At 37.2% G+C, this 21,377-nt stretch overlaps 1 protein-coding gene across 1 annotated transcript in view; it reads right to left on the reverse strand.

Moving 5' to 3' along the window:
• Positions 1-21,377, reverse strand: part of LOC136866155 (Fanconi anemia core complex-associated protein 24) — a 108,284-nt gene that overhangs the window by 80,994 nt on the left and 5,913 nt on the right. The window contains exon 2 of the mRNA XM_067142872.2: positions 17,333-17,461. Within this exon, the coding sequence (XP_066998973.2) occupies positions 17,333-17,450 (118 nt within the window). The 5' untranslated portion in view covers positions 17,451-17,461. The remainder of the gene's footprint in view (positions 1-17,332; positions 17,462-21,377) is intronic.

Consider the following 21,377-nt stretch of genomic DNA (forward strand, 5'->3'; position numbering starts at 1 on the left):
GGTTTTCCCTGTCATCATTCATTCCAGCAACACTGTCCAATATCATTTCATTTAATTTGTCATTCATTATCCATTGCCCCAGAGGAGTGTGACAGGCTTCGTCAGCCGGCACAATTCCTATTGCCGCCGCCAGATGGGGGCTTTATTCATTCCATTCCTGACCCTGCCGAATGACTAGAAACAGGCTGTAGATTTCCGATGTACTTATTCTGATCATAAACCGATCATTTTTAATCTTTCCTGGGTTCGTTTTCAAGAGCCATCTTTTTCTTCGGAGAACGTTCTTAGATTACAGTAGACTCTCCTGGCATATAAATAAAAATTTAAACACCTTTGAAATAAACGATAGGAATGAGATTAACCGTCCAATTGACCCAACTGACCGGTGGAATACCTGGACCTAGCCCGGGAAGTACGAAATCCATTGCTGGAAAGAAAGATTGAAAAATGGGAGGAAACTTGCCGTAATCTATTAGAAAACGTGTCAGATCGCGAATTTTGGCGGATTCTATCAGATAACCAGTCAGATCGCGAATTTAGGTGGATTATATATAAAACAATAAGCATTCAATTATAAATTTCAGTACAATACCGTAGCGAAGCACGGGTATCTTGCTAGTCTATATATATAAAATTACATGTCCTAACTGACTGACTGATTCATCATCGCCGAGCCAAAACTACTGGACAGAAAGAAATTATATTTTGGGGATACATTTATATTAGGGTGTAGGTGCTCACTAAGGGAGGATTTTCGGATATTCTGGCGCTAAGGAGGTGAAAAGGGGGTGAATTTTTAAAATGAGGATCTCTGTATCTCAAAAACTCAAAAGTTTACAGACGTAAAAATTTGTATTTGCAATCTCCTTTAAAAATAAAGAAACACGTACTTGTTTTCGGAAAATCCCACTAAGCGGGAGAGGGGTGGGGGTGGGGGATGAAAATGGGGGAAAAGGAGTTGAACGCCTTTTATGAGGAGACTTCTATTTCAAAACTGAAGATAATACAGACATGAAAATTGGTATTTGGAATCTCCTTTGAAAATAAGGAAACACATATTATTTTGTTTTCGGAAAAACCCTTAACGGGGAGGGGGGTTGTGTGTAAGAATTGAAAAATTAGTTGAATTATTTGTATGAATATATATATATATATATATATATATATATATATACACAAAAAAATCAAAAGATGTTACAAGCGTGAAATCTGGTATTTGGAATCTCCTTTAAAAATAAAGAAACACGCATTTTTTTGGGTGGGGTGAAACCAACTTAATGGGTGGGGGTGGAGTGAAAAGGGAGTTGAATTCTTTTCATGAGGATACTTATATCTCAAAAACTGAAGATGTTACAGACATGAAAATTTGTATTTGGAATTTTCTTTCAAAGTAAAGAAACACGAAATCTTTTGTCTTTAGAAAATCCACTTAACGGGTGTGAATTAATTGGAAAATTAATTGAATTCTTTGTATGAGGATACTTATATCTCAAAAACTAAAGATGTTAAAGATGTGAAAATTGGTATTTGGAATCTCCTTTAAAAATAAAGAATCGCGCACTTTTGGGGAGGGGAGATTCAGCTTAACGGGTAGGAAGGGGAGACAGAAGGAGTTGAATTACTCTTAAGAGGATACTTATATCTCAAAAATGAAGATGAAACAGGCGTGAAAATTAGTATTTGGAATCTCCTTTAAAAGTAAAGAAACATGCATTTGTTTTTTTTTCCGAAAATCGATGTAATGGGTGTGGGGTTGAAAATAAGTTAATAAGGAGATGAAATATGTTTATGAGGATACTTTATCTTAAAAACTGAAGTTTTTACAGACTGAAAGTTGGTATTTTGAATTTCCTTTCAAAATAAAGAAACACGTATTTTTTGTTTTTGGAAAGTCCACTTAAGGCGGGAGAGGGGTGGAAGGAAGTGAAGAAGAAGAAGTTGAATTATTTTTATGAGTATACATTTATCTCAAAAACTGAAGGTGTTACAGACGTACAGACATGAAAACTGGTATTTGGAATCTCCTTTAAAAACAATTAAACACGTATTTTATTGTTTTCGGAAAATCCAGTTGGTGGTGTTGTTTGAGTCATCAGTCCATAGACTGGTGTGATGCAGCTGTCCAGGCCACCCTATCTTGTGCTAACCTTTTCATTTCTACGTAACTACCGCATCCTACATCTGCTCTAATCTGCTTGTCATATTCATACCTTTTTCTACCCCCACCGTTCTTACCACCTACACTTCCTTCAAAAACCAACTGAACAAGGCCTGGGTGTCTTAAGATGTATCCTATCATTCTATCTCTTCTTGTCAATTTTAGCCAAATCGTTCTCCTCTCGCCAATTCAATTCATTATCTCTTCATTTGTGATTCGATCTATCCATCTCACCTTCAGCATTCTTCTGTAATACCACATTTCAAAAGCTTCTATTCTCTTTCTTTCTGAGCTAGTTATCATCCATGTTTCACTTCCATACAATGCTACGCTCTACACAAAAGTCTTCAAAAACATCTTTCTAATTCCGATATCAATGTTTGAAGTGAGCAAATTTATTTTCTTAAGAAAGCTCTTCCTTACTTGTGCTAATCTGCATTTTATGCCCTCCTTACTTCTGCCATCGTTAGTTATTTTACTACCCAAGTAACAATATTCATCTACTTCCTTTAAAACTTCATTTCCTAATTTAATATTTCCTGCATCACCTGCCTTCGTTCGACTGCACTATATTACTTTTGTTTTGGACTTATTTATTTTCATCTTGTTCTCCTTACCCAAAACTTCGTCCATACCATTCAGCAGCTTCTAGAGATCTTCTGCAGTCTCAGATAAAATAACAATATCATCGGCAAATCTCAAGGTTTTGATTTCCACTCCTTGGATTGTGATTCCCTTTCCAAATTCCTCTTTGATTTCCTTTACTGCCTGTTCTACGTGAACACTGAAAAGGAGGGGGGACAAACTGCAGCCTTGCCTCACTCCTTTCTGGATTGCTGCTCCTTTTTCAAAGCCCTCGATTCTTATCACTGCAGACTGATTTTTATACAGATTGTAGATAATTCTTCGTTCTCGGTATCTGATCCCAATCACCTTCAGAATCTTAAATAGCTTGGTCCAATCAACATTATCGAATGCCTTTTCTAGATCTACGAATACCATGTACGTGGGCTTGTCCTTCTTGATTCGATCCTCTTAAGATCAAACGTAAAGCCAGGATGGCTTCACGTGTTCCTACATTTCTTCTGAAGCCAAATTGATTTTCTCCCAACACAGCTTCAACTTGTTTCTCCATTCTTCTGTAAATAATACGTGTTAAAATTTTGCAGGCATGAGATACTAAACTAATAGTGCGATAGTTTTCACACCTGTCAGCACCGGCTTTCTTCGGAATAGGTATAACAACATTCTGCCGAAAATCGGATGGGACTTCTCCTGTCTCATACATCTTACACACTAAATGGAATAGCCTTGCCATGCTGGTTACTCCTAAGGCAGTCAGTAATTCAGAGAGAATGTCATCAATTCCAGGTGCCTTGTTCCTATTTAGGTCGCTCACAGCTCTGTCAAACTCTGACCTCAAAATTGGGTCTCCCATTTCATCAGCATCAATAGCCTCTTCTTGTTCCAGAACCAAATTATCTACATCTTCACCTTGATACAACTGCTGGTTATGTTCCTGCCATCTTTCTGCTTTGTCTTCTTTCCCTAGAAGTGGCTTTCCATCTGAGCTTTTAATATTCATACACCAGCTTTCCTTTCTCTAAAGGTTTCCTTGATTTTCCTACCTTTCCTAGGACCATACAACCTTCGACATCCTTGCACTTCTCCTTCAGCCAGCCTTCCTTAGCTACCTTGCACTTTCTATCCACTTCATTCTTTAATCACCTGTATTATTTTCTGACGTCTTCATTTCTAGCATTCTTGTATTTTCATCGTTCATAAATCAGGTCTAGTATCTCCTGAGTTATCCACTGACTTTTAGTTGATCTTTTCTTCCTTCCTAACATTTCTTCAGCAGCCCTGCTGACTTCATTTTTCATGACTATCCGCTCTTCCTCTAAAGTGTTTCCTTCAGCCTTTTCATTTAGTCCTTTTGCAACATGTTTCTTGAAACAATCCCTCATACTTGTTTCTTTCAACTTGTCTAGATCCCATCTTTTTGCATTCTTTCCTTTCTTCAATTTCTTCAGCTTCAGATGGCATCTCATGACCAACAAGTTGTGGTCAGAGTCCATATCTGCTCCTGGGAAAGTTTTGCAATCCAACACCTGGTTTCTGAACCTCTACCTAATTGTAATGAAGTCTATTTGATACTTACCAGTGTCTCCAGGTCTCGTCCACGTATAAAGCCGTCGTTTGTGGCGGTTGAACCAAGTATTGGCAAGGACTAAATTATGATCAGTGCAGAATTCAACCAGCCGACTTCCTCTTTTGTTCCTTTGTACCAATCCGAATTCTCCTAGTGTATTACCTTCTCTTCCTTGGCCTACCACTGCATTCCAGTCTCCCATCACAATTAGATTCTCGTCACCTTTTACATATTGTATTAAATCTTCTATCTCTTCATATGTTCTTTCGATTTCCTCATCATCCGCTGAACTAGTAGGCATATAGACCTGCACTATTGTGGTGGGCATTGGTTTGGTGTCTATCTTGACGACAATAATTCTTTCACTATGCTGGTCATAGTAGCTTACCCGCTGCTCTATTTTCTTATTCATTATTAAACCAACTCCTGCATTTCCTCTGTTTGATTTTGTGTTGATAATTCGGTAGTCGGCTGACTAGAAATCCTGTTCTTCCTGCCAACGTACTTTACTTATACCAACTACATCTAACTTTAGTCTATCCATCTCCTTTTTCAGATTCTCTAGTCTATCACAACGATTCAAACTTCTAACATTCCATGCTCTGACTCACAGAATGTCAGTATGCATCTTCCTGATGATCGCCCCCTCTCGTGTAGTCCCCACCCGGAGATCCGAATGGGGGACTAGTTTACCTCCGGAATATTTTACCCGGGAGGAAGCCATCATCAGTACATCATTCATACAGAGAGAGGTGCATGTCCTCGGGAGTTAGTTACGGCTGTAGTTTCTCCTTGCTTTCAGCCGTGTAGCAGTATCAACACAGCTAAGCCATGCTGAGTATTATTACAAGGCCATATCATTCAATCATCCAGACTGCCGCCCCTGCAACTTCCGAAAGGCTGCTACTCCCCTTTCGATGAACCATTCCTTAGTCTGGTCTCTCAACAGATACCCATCTGATATGGTTGCACCTGTGGCTCGGCTATCTGCTTCATTGGGACACGCAAGCCTCCCCACCGCGGCAAGGTCACATGGTTCACAGGAGAGGAAAATCCAGTTAAGGGGCTGAAACGAATTGGAAAAGCGGGTGAATGTTTTAAATGAGTACTGGTATATTTACATTATATGTCAAAAACTTAACATGTTAGAGAAAAGAAAGTTGGTATTTGGAAAGTCCTTTAAAAATACAGGAACATGTACCTTTTTGTTTCCGGAGAAGGCACTTAACAGGGGGTGAAAAGAAGTGAAAAATAATTTAATTATTTTTTATGAGGATACTTATATGTAGAGGCATGATTTTTTCGCATTAACGATAAATGCGACAAAAAATATTTTGAAGCGATTTTGCAATATCTTTACGAATCATATGTTTCTGGTTAAGAAAATATGGATATTATGTTTGCAAATTAAAGCAAATTAAAGCGAAATTCAATTATTTCGCGATAAGCACGATATTACAATGAAAACTTGACATTTTGTTTCAAGATTATGAAAACAAAAGGAAGAGCGAACAAAGATTCATCAACATGAAAGAAATATGTTATCTTTAATGTTCTGGAAAATCTCTTTAAGACCTGGCATCAAAGAAAACGGGTTGGCTCCAGGCTTCTTGCAAAACGAAATGTTTGGAATGTTGTTCTTGTGGTGGCTGGTAATCCCACCCCAGCCTGTCTCCTCACGTCATTTTGCAATCCTACGTCTACAAGCAGCACAACTGACTGGTGTATTTCGGCTTCATGGTCAGGTAAAATTAAGAAAGTGATCACAGACAATAGCGAAGATGGGTCGCTCGACAAGTTTTACGGTGTACAGCAGAGCTAAACAGTTCGCAAGTAAAGGTTTATACGTTTCGGAAAGCAATATTTTAATGTGTAAATTTTGTAATGTTCGTATCGAGTGGGAGAAAAAAGATACTGTCTCAAAACATTGTTTTAAAAATAAAGAACATTCAGAACATAAATTTAGCACTCCAACAGTGAAACGGCAGGCATCAATAGAACTCTCATTAGATATGCAAAAGAAAGCTAAGAGTGAAAAAATAGCATTTATTCACGAAACAACAGCGATGCTACTCAAAGCCAACATCCCGCTGGAGAAGATAGACGGCCCTGCAGTCCGGAAATGGCTTCAAAAGTATGTAGCAGGTATGTACAGTCTATCAATTAAACCTAAACAATCAATGATCAGTGATAGTAAGACTAGGTTTTCTAAGACCTCTTTCTGATAAAGATTTATCTTTTTTTCTATTGGTTAGGATCTGGAGACCTTCCCACAGCCAACCAACTAAGGAAACAATACGTCCCCCGTTGCTCAAACGAAGTACTAGCAAGCATCAAACAGTCTTTGGAAGGAAAAACGGACTTCACTCTTATCTGCGATGAAACTACCGACTCTTCAGGCTGCTGTGTGTTCACAATGTTGATCAAAACTCAAGATCCAGTATCTGAACAGGAAATATTTTTGTTAGAATGTGCGTTTCTAGATGCTGCGAATGGCAGAACGTGTTCTCAAGCAATCCTGCATGTTTTTCATAATTCTGAAAGTAACCATGAGAATGTGAAGTATGTGATAACTGATTCCGCCCCATATATGTTAAAATGTTGTGAACTGCTTAAGGGAATTATGGGAGAATATTTCATTCACATCACTTGCTGGGCTCATAAATTCAGTTTGTTCGGTGATGTCCTGCAAAAGAATTTGAAAGAACTTAATGCCATTGTGTCAAAAACAAAGAACTGTTTTCATATGTCAAGGAAAACAGAATTTGAAAGAACTTAATGCCATTGTGTCAAAAACAAAGAATTTTAATATGTCAAGGAAAACCAAACACGTTTCGTTCATACCTAGACAAAAAACTTCCCAGATATGTCAATTTCATTGTATCCCGAGCCTGTTTTGAGTAGATGGGGAAGTTGGTTTAAAGCTGCCTCTTACATACATGCAAATGTAGATATCCTCCACTCATTTTTCAAACAGTTGTCACTGAAACCTGTACCAGTGGTAAACTGGTTGGCAGAAATGGAAGATGCTAGATTTTGCAAACTGGTAAATTTTGAAATTTCCAAGTTTATTGCAGACATTGTTTTGGAATTAGAAGGGTCTAATTATCCATATTCTCACTTGCTTGTTTTGAAAATAACAGAACTGAAAAATAGAATGAATGTAATTGCTTCTGGCCATGTTGGTGAACTAGTTAGTAAGATTATTGAAGAGTTTAGTGAATCGTTAAAATGTGAAGCGACTCTTCTCTTCCAAAACGTTAGTACCTTAGTTGTAAATAAAACTGAAAAGCACATGTCCGCAAGTGATGCTAACATTTTATTTGGACTTTTGAATGATTTGTTTCATCCAACTAATGTAATTCAATCGCTAACATTTTATTTGGACTTTTGAATGATTTGTTTCATCCAACTAATGTAATTCAATCACACTATACAAATGTTTCGTCACTGAATGAAAAAGTACAAAAAATTGTCTGGCTTTAAAATGTTGAAGCAGTCTGATATTATTGCTGGGTACCTTGCTTTTAAAGATATTCTGCAAAAACAGATTGAAGAAAATCCCGGTAAACAAGTTGAAATAATTCAGTCACTTCTGACATTAAAATTAATGCACCTGAAATTTGCAAATTCTGTTTTAAAGTCTATTTGGGTTCCCTGATCGTACGTTGATGCAGAGTGATTTTTTTCGAAGTATTATTTGATTGTCAATGACCGGAGACGACTAATGAAAGAGAGCTCCGTTGTAACGTGTGCTATGTTATCTTTTCACAAAGTAAGGAATGGGTAGGATGGCCCAATGATACTGTAATGTAAGTGCTATGTAATCATAATCAGGAATAAATAATATTGGATGCTTACTAGTAATTTATACATCTATCATTCATATAAATAATTCAGAACCACAATAATGAAACCTTTAATGACTAATTTTAGAATTTCATCAAAGCAAAATGGCAATATCTATTTTGCAAAATAATGCGAAAATTATCCTTCTCACAAAATCGTTCGAAAACGAATGCGAAAAAGTAATTCCTCTACTTATATCTTAAAAAGTGAAGATGTTACAGATGTGAAAATTGGTATTTGGAATCTCCTTTAAAAATAAAGAAACATGTATTTTTGTTTTTGGAAAATACACGTAAATGGGGATGGGGGATGGACTGATCAAGGTATTGAATTCTTTTTATGAGGATACTTATGTATTGTAACCATTCATCACCATGCCATAGGCATGTTAGGAGGTTTGGTCAATTATATATGCCGTTTTCCGCGACATTCTGTGACATATAATGTAGTAATTAGCAGTCTACATGCCGAACAGGGATGTGATTTGCGATATCCCAGCCCGAAGGGAGCAGTTTTCTGCGCTGTAACGAGAAAGGGATAGCGCAGTACTGCTGAACCTTGAAATCGTTCTCTCTTTTCATGTGAGCGAGATGGAAGGATAACGCTACGCGCGGAAATGTACGTTAGTATACAATAATAAAGTTTTATTATGAATCCACCTGTTCAATACATTATAATGTTGTTACATTAAAATAACTTCATTAGTTAAAAAGTACTCTCTCTTCCATAATTTTAATGTATGTTCCTATTAAGCACATGTAATTGAGCCATGTATACAAGGATTTTATATTTTATGATTTTTGAATAGAATAAGTTTTAAGTTTGTCAAAAGTGTTCTAATGGTTCTTAAGTCTTTGTTACGTAAATAACAATTGTTTGAGATTCGGATTTGGCTGATGATGCTCTATAAGAGAGCGAAACATGTAACCATATATAACTTTTTAACTAATGAAGTTATTTTAATGTAACAACATTATAATGTATTGAACAGGTGGATTCATAATAAAACTTTATTATTGTATACTAACAGATTTCAATACGGATTAAAACATGAGATTAGTCACTTGCAATGAAATGTACGTTGTCGGAGAGTGGGCTGAGTTAAGGTGTGTTAACCCCTGAGAAATAAATGTCCACTACTAATTCAACACCGCATTCATTGGTGCCACTTCACCATAATTTACTAAAAAGAGGAAGAAGAAGAACACCTTCATTTGAAATAATTTTTGGAAATTTATGAGTCAGATCTCATTCGAACCGATGTATTTAATGCTAATTGTTGATGCATATAAATGCAATACTTTAATGGTGGGTCGGTAATGACGCGTGTCATATAGCAGTACGCAGTTTAAACATGACTGCTGAAATCTGACAACGTGTGGAAAAAAGTGGGAGATCTTGCGTGATGAACCATGACGCGTGATTTTCTAAAAGGACGCTTTTGAGATTGTAATGACCCACTGATCGCTTTAGTTTTATATGCGATCAGTAAAAAGTAGAGGTCACAAGCTATAATTTGAGTGTTTTCACGTCGCTGAACGATTCCGATTACCGGACTTTTAAATTCAGCAGGGGCATAATTTACCTCCCCCCAGATCATTTTGTCCAGAGGCTATAAGTAGAGCCAGGACTTAGATACAGTTTCCCATTGTCATTTGTGTAGCTGCAGTACTAACACATTAGGAGTGGACTTGGATATCAGTTTATGAAGTGTTGTGTCATAGAAGAAAAACACATCAGTACGATGTAAAATATCGCGGAATAAGCCGTGTGGTACAAGTTAATGTTCAGTATTAATGAATAGAAGCCTTATCTCAACATTTAACAGTCTAATTATCCATGACAGTCAGTTGCAGCTCATGATGCAATAACCAGTGAAAGGGCAAACGTGTCAGGCTGTTTAGAGGTAGTGAGACAGCTAATTACTTTCAGTAATTAACAGTGACCGATCCAAAGCATTTTAAGAGTGAGTGACGTTCAGCAAAATTAAAGAATTGTTCCTGACAAAATTAGCGTTTGCATACTCCATGGACACTCGTGGTGATAGACTGTGTGATTAATGGGAAAATGAACAGTGATTTCTACAAACTTGCCACTATTTGCATTGATCTATTTAAAGTTATCAGTAGATCCCTTTGAAAGTACATAAACAGTGTTTAATAACTGATTTCCCATTTTGCCTGTATGTTCGTGAGTGGTCGTCGAACCCCAAGATCTGGAGCCTACAAGAATCGTGCCTAAGTACCTGCAGTCATTTCTACAGGGAGCATCCAGAGACTTAACTAAGAAGACCACAGTTCGAGATATGGATCGTGGTAGTACGAGGAGGAACCAAGGACTATCAAAGAGAAGACCGCTCATCATGACGGAGTAAAAATCTAAGATGTACCTCGAGATGACGGCAAACCATATCCAGTATTTGATAAGTACAATCCATTTGAATATATTAAACCACGAGATTTGCATGCCAGTAGCAATTTTTATTTTGTAAACATTAAAATGTATAATTAACAATATTAAATATAGGGAACACTATACGCGTGTGACTGGGAAAAGATTTAATTAAAAGTAATAAACTTCATTGTTAGGTTCCGTATTGAGTTGAGACTATGCTTAAAGTAAATACAAAATTTTAATATTCCACCTTCTCAATACTAAAAAATCATTTAATGTTTTTACAAAAACATTACAATGACGTTAAAAGGTACTAGTTTCGGTCCACTGTGGACCATCATCAGCCTAGCCAAATTACAACAGTAAAAGACATAGTGATAAAAATAGTATGGAGAAATGAGAGAGGATCTAGAAGGATGGGATGGTGGTGGAATGACAGATAAAAGTGAAAAAACCGTATTTGCGAATAATGATAAAAGTAACAGAAGTGTTCACAATGACAAGTAAAATCTTGTGAAGTCATGTAAAAACTCTTGATAGTCTTTGGTTGGCAGTTACTCCTGTGTTGCACGATTGACATATGTAACTACGTATATGCTTCTAGATAGTTGTAGATGTAAGTTCCACTTTTGCGTAGAGGGAAGAATTGTCCGATGAGACTAGCACCAGATTAAAAATTTTGACAAAGTTGAACCAATTCTATGGTGGAATTAAAGGCTTTCTGTGTTAAACAGAAGTAGTCTCAGTTCAATCGGGACCCCAATGAACCTGGGGAAAGAAGATTAGTATTAACGCGGGTAATCGGATAGAGAACAAGCAAGGCACCAGAAAATATAAACGATGACTCACCTTGCGCTGCGTGGAACAAACTTGCTGTGTTGAATGCAACTTACGGAGTGAGCGTAGCGCGGAGTAGATCAGCAGGAAAAGGGTAGGTGAATACGGAGGGGAGGAATGACGTAAGTGGTGGAGGGTGGGAGGGATGGGAAAGGTTCAAGGCGGGGTGGACGGGAGAGGAAGTGATGGTGTTTGTATTGTCGGGGGACCCTTATTTGACTTAAAGAAAGAATTTTGAACGATTGATTTGTTTTTTCTGTAATAAGTAATGAAAAGGTCAAATAAAATATTGGGTTTCTCAGTTATTTCGTTAAGGTTATAGTTGGCATTAAAGTATTGTTCTAAATGAATGTAAAAGTTCTCTATTATATTGAGTAGAGGTCCTTTCTTAGCTATTTTGAGAATGTCCATGTCTGTTTCAATATTCATGAATTTGTGGTTATAGTCGACCATATGTTGGCCGATAGCTGAAAATTTGTTGTATCTGACTGCATTGAAATGTTCTAAATATCTAATGTTGAAGCTCCGGCCGGTTTGCCCCACTTAAGAAATATTAGAGCATGTATTACATTTAATCCTGTAGACGCCTGATTTTGTGTACCTATTTATTTTATTAATATGTGATGTGTTATGTAAGATTTGTGTGTTGTTGTTGTTGTTGGTTTTAAGTAGATCAAAAAATCAATTTTCTGGATATTACGATCACTAGACAACAGGAATCTTTAACCTACAAGATCTACAGAAAGCCCACCCAATCGGCCGTCACAATCCGACAAGATTCAGCTCACCCCCTCCCCCACAAAAAAGCAACATATAACAGTCTTGTACATACAGCATTCAACGTTCCTATGAATAAAAAAGATCTTCATACCGAATTGAATACTATCCGCTACACTGCCAGATTCAATGGCTTTAATAGCCATTTCATAGAAAACATCATTAACAAACATAAATTTCGCCCCAAGACCACACTTAAAAAAGAACCACCTAAACATGACTCTTTTTCCATCTTCACTTACGTCAATGGAATTCACAAGATCACCAATGTTTTAAAGAAAATAGCCTTTAAAACCAACAACAACAACACACAAATCTTACATAACACATCACATATTAATAAAATAAATAGGTACACAAAATCAGGCGTCTACAGGATTAAATGTAATACATGCTCTAATATCTCTTATGTGGGGCAAACTGGCCGGAGCTTCAACGTTAGATATTTAGAACATTTCAATGCAGTCAGATACAACAAATTTTCAGCTATCGGCCAACATATGGTCGACTATAACCACAAATTCACGAATATTGAAACAGACATGGACATTCTCAAAATAGCTAAGAAAGGACCTCTACTCAATATAATAGAGAACTTTTACATTCATTTAGATCAATACTTTAATGCCAACTATAACCTTAACGAAATAACTGAGAAACCCAATATTTTATTTGACCTTTTCATTACTTATTAGAGAAGAAACAAATCGATCGTTCAAAATTCTTTCTTTAAGTCAATTAAGGGTCCCCCGACAATACAAACACCATCACTTCCTCTCCCGTCCACCCCGCCTTGAACCTTTCCCATCCCTCCCACCCTCCACCACTTACGTCATTCCTCCCCTCCGTATTCACCTACCCTTTTCCTGCTGATCTACTCCGCGCTACGCTCACTCCGTAAGTTGCATTCAACACAGCAAGTTTGTTCCACGCAGCGCAAGGTGAGTCATCGTTTATATTTTCTGGTGCCTCGCTTGTTCTCTATCCGATTACCCGCGTTAATACTATCTTCTTTCCCCAGGTTCATTGGGGTCCCGATTGAACTGAGACTACTTCTGTTTAACACAGAAAGCCTTTAATTCTACCATAGAACAGGTTCAACTTTGTCAAAATTTTTAATCTGGTGCTAGTCTCGTCGGACAATTCTTCCCTCTACGCAAAAGTGGAACTTACATCTACAACTTTCTAGAAGTATATACGTAGTTACATATGTCAATCGTGCAACACAGGAGTAACTGCCAACCAAAGACTATCAAGAGTTTTTACGTGACTTCACAAGATTTTACTTGTCATTGTGAACACTTCTGTTACTTTTATCATTATTCGCAAATACGGTTTTTTCACTTTTATCTGTCATTCCACCACCATCCCATCCTTCTAGATCCTCTCTCATTTCTCCATACTATTTTTATCACTATGTCTTTTACTGTTGTAATTTGGCTAGGCTGATGATGGTCCACAGTGGACCGAAACTAGTACCTTTTAACGTCATTGTAATGTTTTTGTAAAAACATTAAATGATTTTTTAGTATTGAGAAGGTGGAATATTAAAATTTTGTATTTACTTTAAGCAACTGGGAAAAGATTTATTATTTTAGTTAGGATTTTCAAGTGATTTACGAATAATCATTGATATTTAGCGGGCTTATTTGCATGATTATTATACAGATCCATAAATTCTTAGTGTGTATGAAGCACATATTTGGGAAGAATAGCGATTTAGCTAAACTTATATTTCTTCGTAATGTTACTATCTGGTAAAGATTTTCATAGTAGTTTGAATATAAACTATATGTTTGCTTCAAGGTGATTCAGGTATTTATAAATCCCGTATGATAACAGACGATCATTGGAGATGTCCCAAACCGAGGTATTAATGTGAATCATATAAATATGCGAGAAGAATTAAATAACCTCTAAGAATGGAGTCTTCTCTGTAAATTAATGGAACGGATTTGAGATGCGGGGTATAATATGGAAGGGTGAAGCTGTAACATGTTATGTTGTTGGAATGATAAAGGATAATGGCTGTTGTGATATATTGAATTGGGCTGAATATATAGCAAATAATGAATAATAAGAAGTAATGGCTCTCAAATGAATGCGTACTTGGGAACAAGCCGAGATGATATATAAAAGAAAGAAAGAAAGAAAGAAAGAAAGAAAGAAAGAAAGAAAGAAAGAAAGAAAGAGTTCAATGTGTTTTTGTAGCCACGGAGCTGGTCACACAGCTGTTGTCATGATTGACAGTTTTACTACGTGCGACTTAGGGTCGAGGAACATTCCGTAGTTTCCAGCAAAGCTTAAGGTTTACCAGCGAGACCCTTTTCATTCGCCAGAGCAGTCTCAATTCCATTCTAATGATACGTTATGAGTAGGGCCCGGATGTTTATGCAGTAATAGGTTAGAATGCAAACATAGTGAAGCGAGTAATAAATAGAGTCTACCCGCACAACGGTAATGCTATGAGGATTGCATAAACATTAGGGGTTCGACCCATTACCCTTAGAATTTATGTTACTCCCACTACATTACGTTAGAGCGGGCTAGTCAACATTTCCTACCAACAAAATGATTTAGTAACACAATTGCTTAGTAGGAAATGTCGACTAGCCTGCTCTAACATAATGTAGTGGGAGTAACATAAATTCTAGGGGTTCTAATGGGCCGAACCCCTAATGTTTATGCAAACCTCATAGCATTACCGTCGTGCGGGTAGACACTACTTATTAGTCGCTTCGGTAAGTTTGCATTCTAACCTATTACTGCATAAAAATCCGGGCCCTAGTTATGAGTAATGCGGATAATTTTCTGATTTTGCGAAGGATAGATCCCTTCCCATGATTATGCATTAAATTAGCTCGTGATTGGAGTTTTAAATTTTTTACCTTGGAAGCTGGAGTACTTGAGTTCGACCCATGTTGGAGCGAAGAATTTAACCAGATACTATGGCTTGGTTAAGCCATAATCTTCGAGATGTATTGTGTGATATATGTTTGATATTTTTTTTATGTAATGTGTTTATGTGTTTTATTATTTCCCAAAGTGTTCTATGGTGATGGGTTCGATTCCAGCGTTGGCTGATTTTTCTTTGAATATAATTTGTTAGGTAAACTCAGGATACACGTATGTGTTCAGTGTAAATATATAACTGTCGTGGTCAAATGGACCATGTGTTTGATATACGCGATGCAATCTCGTGTTTTAAAGGAAACGTACTTATGGGAATATATACTTTCTACAACCATGATAATTAACCAAATGATTTAAGGTATGCCGAGGACCAACTACAACTATGAATAAACTACAGGGACACGAAAGCATACTATATATATAATTTTTGCATTATTCTTGACTGTTTCTTGTTCATGTGTTGTAGTATGGCAACATCTCGTGTGATTTTATCAGAATAATAAAATGTTTAGCAAATAATATTTCAACGAAGATTCTTCTCATTTAATAATATTAGTGTATTCCTCTCATATTATAGAGAATCCTACTTTCATTATATTTTATGTAGTGCCTATTTTCTTTTTCGAACATTCCATTGCCCGTATGCTTTATGAGTTCAGCCGGTGATGCAATGAAAGTAGGGAGGACGAGACTTCAAACCTGGTAAGTGACTTCCGGAGGTTCTCATCCAACTATTCCATTTATACATCTGTTTGTGAAACCAAATTATGAAATAGTTGCCCTAAATTACCCAGTATGGGTACAGTATATCTAAAAAACTAAAGATGTTACAGATGTGGGAATAGGTATTTGGAATCTCCTTTAAAAATAAAGAAACATGTATTTATTTTTTCGACTTGAGAGAAGACTGTTTCTCACATGTACAGTTCTTTGTCACATGGTCGTCTTAGCCCCAATAGGTAATACCACAAACAAGGTTTACAAAGAATTTCTGGGGTAAATGAAACTCAATTTTTTTGGGTGAGTTGTTATACTTTAGGAATTTTTAGATAATATCTTGGTACAATGCCAAGGTAGATTACTTTGATCAAATTACGAAATCTACGTGAGCGAAGCCGCAGGTAATTGCTAGTACAGTACATAAAATAACAATATGTCTTGACTGACTGACTGACTGACTGATTCATCATCATCAAGCCAAAACTACTGGTCATAAAGAAATAAAATTTTCAGGACACATTTATAATATTACAGTGTAGGTGCTCACTAAGGGAGAGATGCTTGGATATTCCGTCGCTAAGGGAGTGAAAAGGGGGCTGAATTTTTAAAATGAGTATATTTATATCTCAAAAATTTAACAGTTTAAAGATGTGAATAATGATATTTGGAATGTTCTTTAAGAATAAAGAAACACATAATTTGTTGTTTTTAGAAAATCCACTTAAGGGGAGCAAAAAAAAGTGAAAAAGAGGTTGAATCCTTTTTATGAGGATAATTATATCTCAAAGACTGAAGATGTTACAGACAAGAAAATTGGTACATTTTACCACCAATTGGTAAAATGAGTATATCTACAGTATATCTCAAAAACTTAACACGTTACATACGTAACAATTGGTATTTCGAATGTTCTTTAAAAATACAGGAACATGTATATTTTTGTTTTTGGAAAAGCCACTTTACAGGGCTGAAAAGAAGTGAAAAAGGAGTTGAATTATTTTTATGAGGGCACTTATATCTCAAAAACTGAATATGTTATAGACATAAAAATTGGTATTAGGAACCTGCTTTAAAAATGAGAAACATGTATTTTTTTGTTTCTGGAAAATCCAATAGTACTGGGGAAGGACTGATAAAGGGGTTGACTTCTTTTTATGAGGATCCTTATATCTCAAAAACTGAAGATGTTACAGATGTAGAAATAGGTATTTAGAATTTCCTTTAAAATTAAAGAAATATGTATGTTTTTGTTTTTAACTTGAGAGAGGACTGTTTCTCACATATATAGTTCTATATTGCATGTTCCACAGTTAGCTCTGCCAGTAGCCTGGTCATCTTAGCCCCAAAAAGCAATACCACAAACGTGGTTTACAAAGAAGTTCTGGAGTAAATGAAACTATTTTTCGATGAGTTTTTATACTTTAGGGATTATCAGTTGATGTCTTAGTGCAGTACCGAGGAACGATTATTTTTATCAAATTATGAAATACATGTGAGCGAAGCAGTGGATAACAGATAGATATATTACTTACTGACAATCTGCACACCAAGATCAGTACCCCTCCACTTTTCATGAACAAGAATATGCCCTGATGGCACTTTTATTCCACTCCTGACAGGGGAACATAGGTCTGGTTGATTGCTCGACATACGTGATAACACTGTAAAAACAAAAAATTACAATTGTGAGTTAATTATAAATACTTACAAATTATTAATTAATATATAACTAGAGGACATGTGCTGCTCCACAGCATTCAATAGAGATAAGTCAGATAACGCCACTTTACACAAAATTGCTCCATACGCTGCCTGGATACTTTTTTTGGATTTGTATTACCTGTTAATTATGTATGAAGTTAATGTTTGTAGATGTCTTTATTGTGACAATGATTGATATTTTACAATTTTTTTTTTACAATTTGTTTAATATCGCACCGACTCAGATAGGAGTGGGAAGGAAGCAGCCATTGCCTTGATTAAAGTACAGTCCCAGCAATGGGAAACCAAGGAAAACCATCTTCAGGGTTGCCGACAGTGGGGTTTGAACCCACTATCCCCCGAATGCAACCTGACAGCTACATGACCCAAATCACGCAGCCACTCGCTTGGTTTTTTTTAAATATTCTGTAGCATCATTTCAAATAATAAAAATAACGATAACTGTATGTATTTATATGTCGCGCTATAGATATCATGTACATGATTCCAACTGTCATTGGGACTGTCACCACTCAGCCTAGCGAATCCAAAAACTGTGAATTCAATCCTAAGTCATTTTGGACATTTCCTTTCTCAGCCTTCTGACCTGCATGCCATTGGAAGCTGAATTGAGACTTAAACGACATACAGAGTGTCAATTCATCTCAAGGATGAAAAATATTTAATCTCAGTGACCCCGAAAAGTATGGATTCGATACCAATATTGATTGTTTTAGATAATTTTTACTTGTCACTCCCTTCCAACCCCTAACCATAGGGGTGTTAGGAGTGTTTTACCCCCAAAAGCATTTGGCTCCCGATAGTAAGTCATGTGTGTACCAAGTTAGGTTGAGAGCTATGCAGGAACACGAACATACATAATCTAGTTTATTTTGGACATTTTCATTTCCACCCCTTCTCACCCCCATGCTGATAGTGGCTGAACTTAGACTTAAATGGTATCCAAAGTGCCACTATCCATCTCAGCGACCCGCAAACTATGAATTCAATACGAATATACGACATTTTCAATTGATATTGAATGGAAAGCAAAAAGGAAAGCATGGATGAACAGAGAAATAATGACAGAGTGGCTAGCACAATTGGACAGAAAAATGATATGCCAGGAGAATAAAATGATTTTTTTCCTTAATAATGCAGCATCGCATCCAGATACAATTAAGTTGCAAAATGTGAAGATCGTCTTTTTCCCTCCAAATGTAACATCAGTTTCCCAGCAGCTTGACTAAGGAGTGACCCAGAACTTCAAGGTTATGTACAGACAGTTAGCGATGAAGCACACTGTATCAGAACAGGAATGAAGTAACACTTAAAACACTGTTAAAGGGACTGAATGTTCTCCAAGCAATTTCATGGATAACCAATGCATGGAAAAATGTTACAGCTTCAACAATTCATAACTGCTTCCTAAAAACTGGGTTTCCTGCTAGTGTTGGACATACCGAAACAGAATCTGATATTTCTGACAATATGGAAGCATTACAACAGTTAATTAATGAAGGGTAGAAGTGAATACTTATATCGACATTGATTCAGATATTCCAACAGAGTCTGAATGTGGAGACAAGAAAATTATTCTTCAGTCAATCCAAGGGAAAGACGACAAAAATGAAGATTCTGATGAAAGCGGCAATGAAGATGATGCTGACGACAACTTTGAAGAAAATATGGAAATTAACGTGCTGCCAATAAACTCATACAGTGAGGCTCTCGGCTTGATGGTGATGATGATGATGATGCTTGTTGTTTAAAGGCGCCTAACATCTAGATTATCCCCCTAATGGTACGAAATGTGACAAAGTGTAATTATAATTAATTTGAAAGTTCAAAATCATCCACTGACCAGAATAAAAAATGTGATGATGAAGAATGAATGGATGGATATGAATTTAAAACAATCAATGAAATCGACCCAGAAACTATCATAAACAGTAGTATAACTGACCAAGGGACTGCATCTAAAGCACAATCCTGAATCGAGGATGCTTGTTGTCTAAAGGGGTCCAAAATCCAGGTCAACGGCTGCTCATAATGATACTTATCGCTAGGAAAGTAGAACCATGGTATTTGTCATGTTGCAGTACTAATCAAAAGTAGCGTAGGTTCGTGGTATTCTACACATTATGGTACTATTCACAGGTAATGCACACATGTAACACAGACCTATGGTGTTTCTCACATTGCAGCACCCTTTACAGGCAACGCAAACCAATGGTGTTCCTCACATAGTGGGTACTAATCATAGGCAAGGCAGACCCATGGTGTCGCTCATAGAGTGGTACTAATCACAGGAACTGTAAAACTCACCCTGATTCACACACTGTCTCTATTAATCACAAACCTACTGTGTACGTAACATAGTGGTACTACATGCAAGTAAAACCGACCCTTGCTGTTCCCTGCATGGTGGTTCTAATTACAAGTAGTCTCATGGTTCTAATACCAGCTCCAAGGAGGAGTTAATACAAATGATCAGAGCACTGGAGATGGCCGCCAGCAGATTCGGACTCCTCACGTGAAGCTGACAGATTACCTCGTTGTGACTCTAGTGTAAGTTCAAGTTGTTCAATGGCTAAAATCATTGCATGTGGGAGATTGGTCCTACAGGAGAGTCCACAAATTCAAATACATAATTTTCACGGAGGACTCGTCATGCAAAGCGGAAACCATGGCCAGGATCCAGGCAGGAAACTGATCTTTCTACAGCTTAAACACAACTTGTCCACTCCAGAAGTCTCCCGAAATAGCTCTCAAGATTCAGATGTACAAAACCCTGATCCAGTCCGTTGTGCTATATGGCTGTGAGACGTGGAGTATCCGAAAGCAGGACTTTTATAAACTCCTCACGTTTGAGAGAAAAGTTTTGGGATAGATCTTCGGTCTGGTGGTGAACACAAACATGGGTAATGGAGGATCAGACACAATTGTGAGCTAGAGGAACTAGACAAAGATGCCAACATAGCACGGACCATCAGAAGCAAATGACTGCAGTGGGTTGAACATGTGACTAGGATGGAAGACCATAGATGGTCACATAAGCTCCTGGGTTTCATCCCCACAGGAAGGAGATTCCTGGGTAGGCGAAGGAAGAGGTAAAGTGATCCCCAACAGTCAGCAATAGATATAGATGGATGGCGATAGGCATTGATGGATAGAAGAACATGATGGAGGAGGAGACTTGTAACGGTGCATGGTCCGTTGGGCGTGATCACGTAAAATAAATACCAATAAATAATAGTGGTTTAACATTGCACTAACGCATCTTTGATTAGGCTATATTAAACTAATGTGTGTATGAAGATCGGGTTTTAATTTAACTTACACCCAAATTATCCTGACCCTCTCTATAAGAAACATAGCCAAGTCATCTCCGTACAGGCCATGAAGGCCCTTGGGAGGGTTGAAAGGTAAAGGCTTCCACTATCCGTAACCTCGGCACTTGATGGGTTGGAGTGGTTAGCGCTACACCCGGCCTCCTTTGCCCCCAGGAATTAACCTGGTACTCATTTTTGGGTGTAGACTGAGGCCATATGCACCTCCAGAAGTGGAAATCTTGTTTCTTAAATTTTACGACTTCCTGACGGAGGTCCGAACCCATGTCCATCTAGGTGAACCGATCACACCTTTACCGCCTCAGCCAGGCAGAAACATAAACCAATAATATATCACAACCATCATTCATAAAGAGCCAATATTTCAGTGAACTGTTTCAAACTGCCAATTGCCAATATTGCAACTTGCAACCTGGCAACTGAAAATTTTGCACTCCGATCTAGATGGTGATGGTAAACTTAGTTTTTAATGATTTCAAATTAAAAGCTGTAGACCTAAAACAGGCCACTATGCTAGTTATAT

This window comes from Anabrus simplex, chromosome 3, assembly GCF_040414725.1.
Source record: "Anabrus simplex isolate iqAnaSimp1 chromosome 3, ASM4041472v1, whole genome shotgun sequence".
NCBI lineage: Eukaryota > Metazoa > Arthropoda > Insecta > Orthoptera > Tettigoniidae > Anabrus > Anabrus simplex.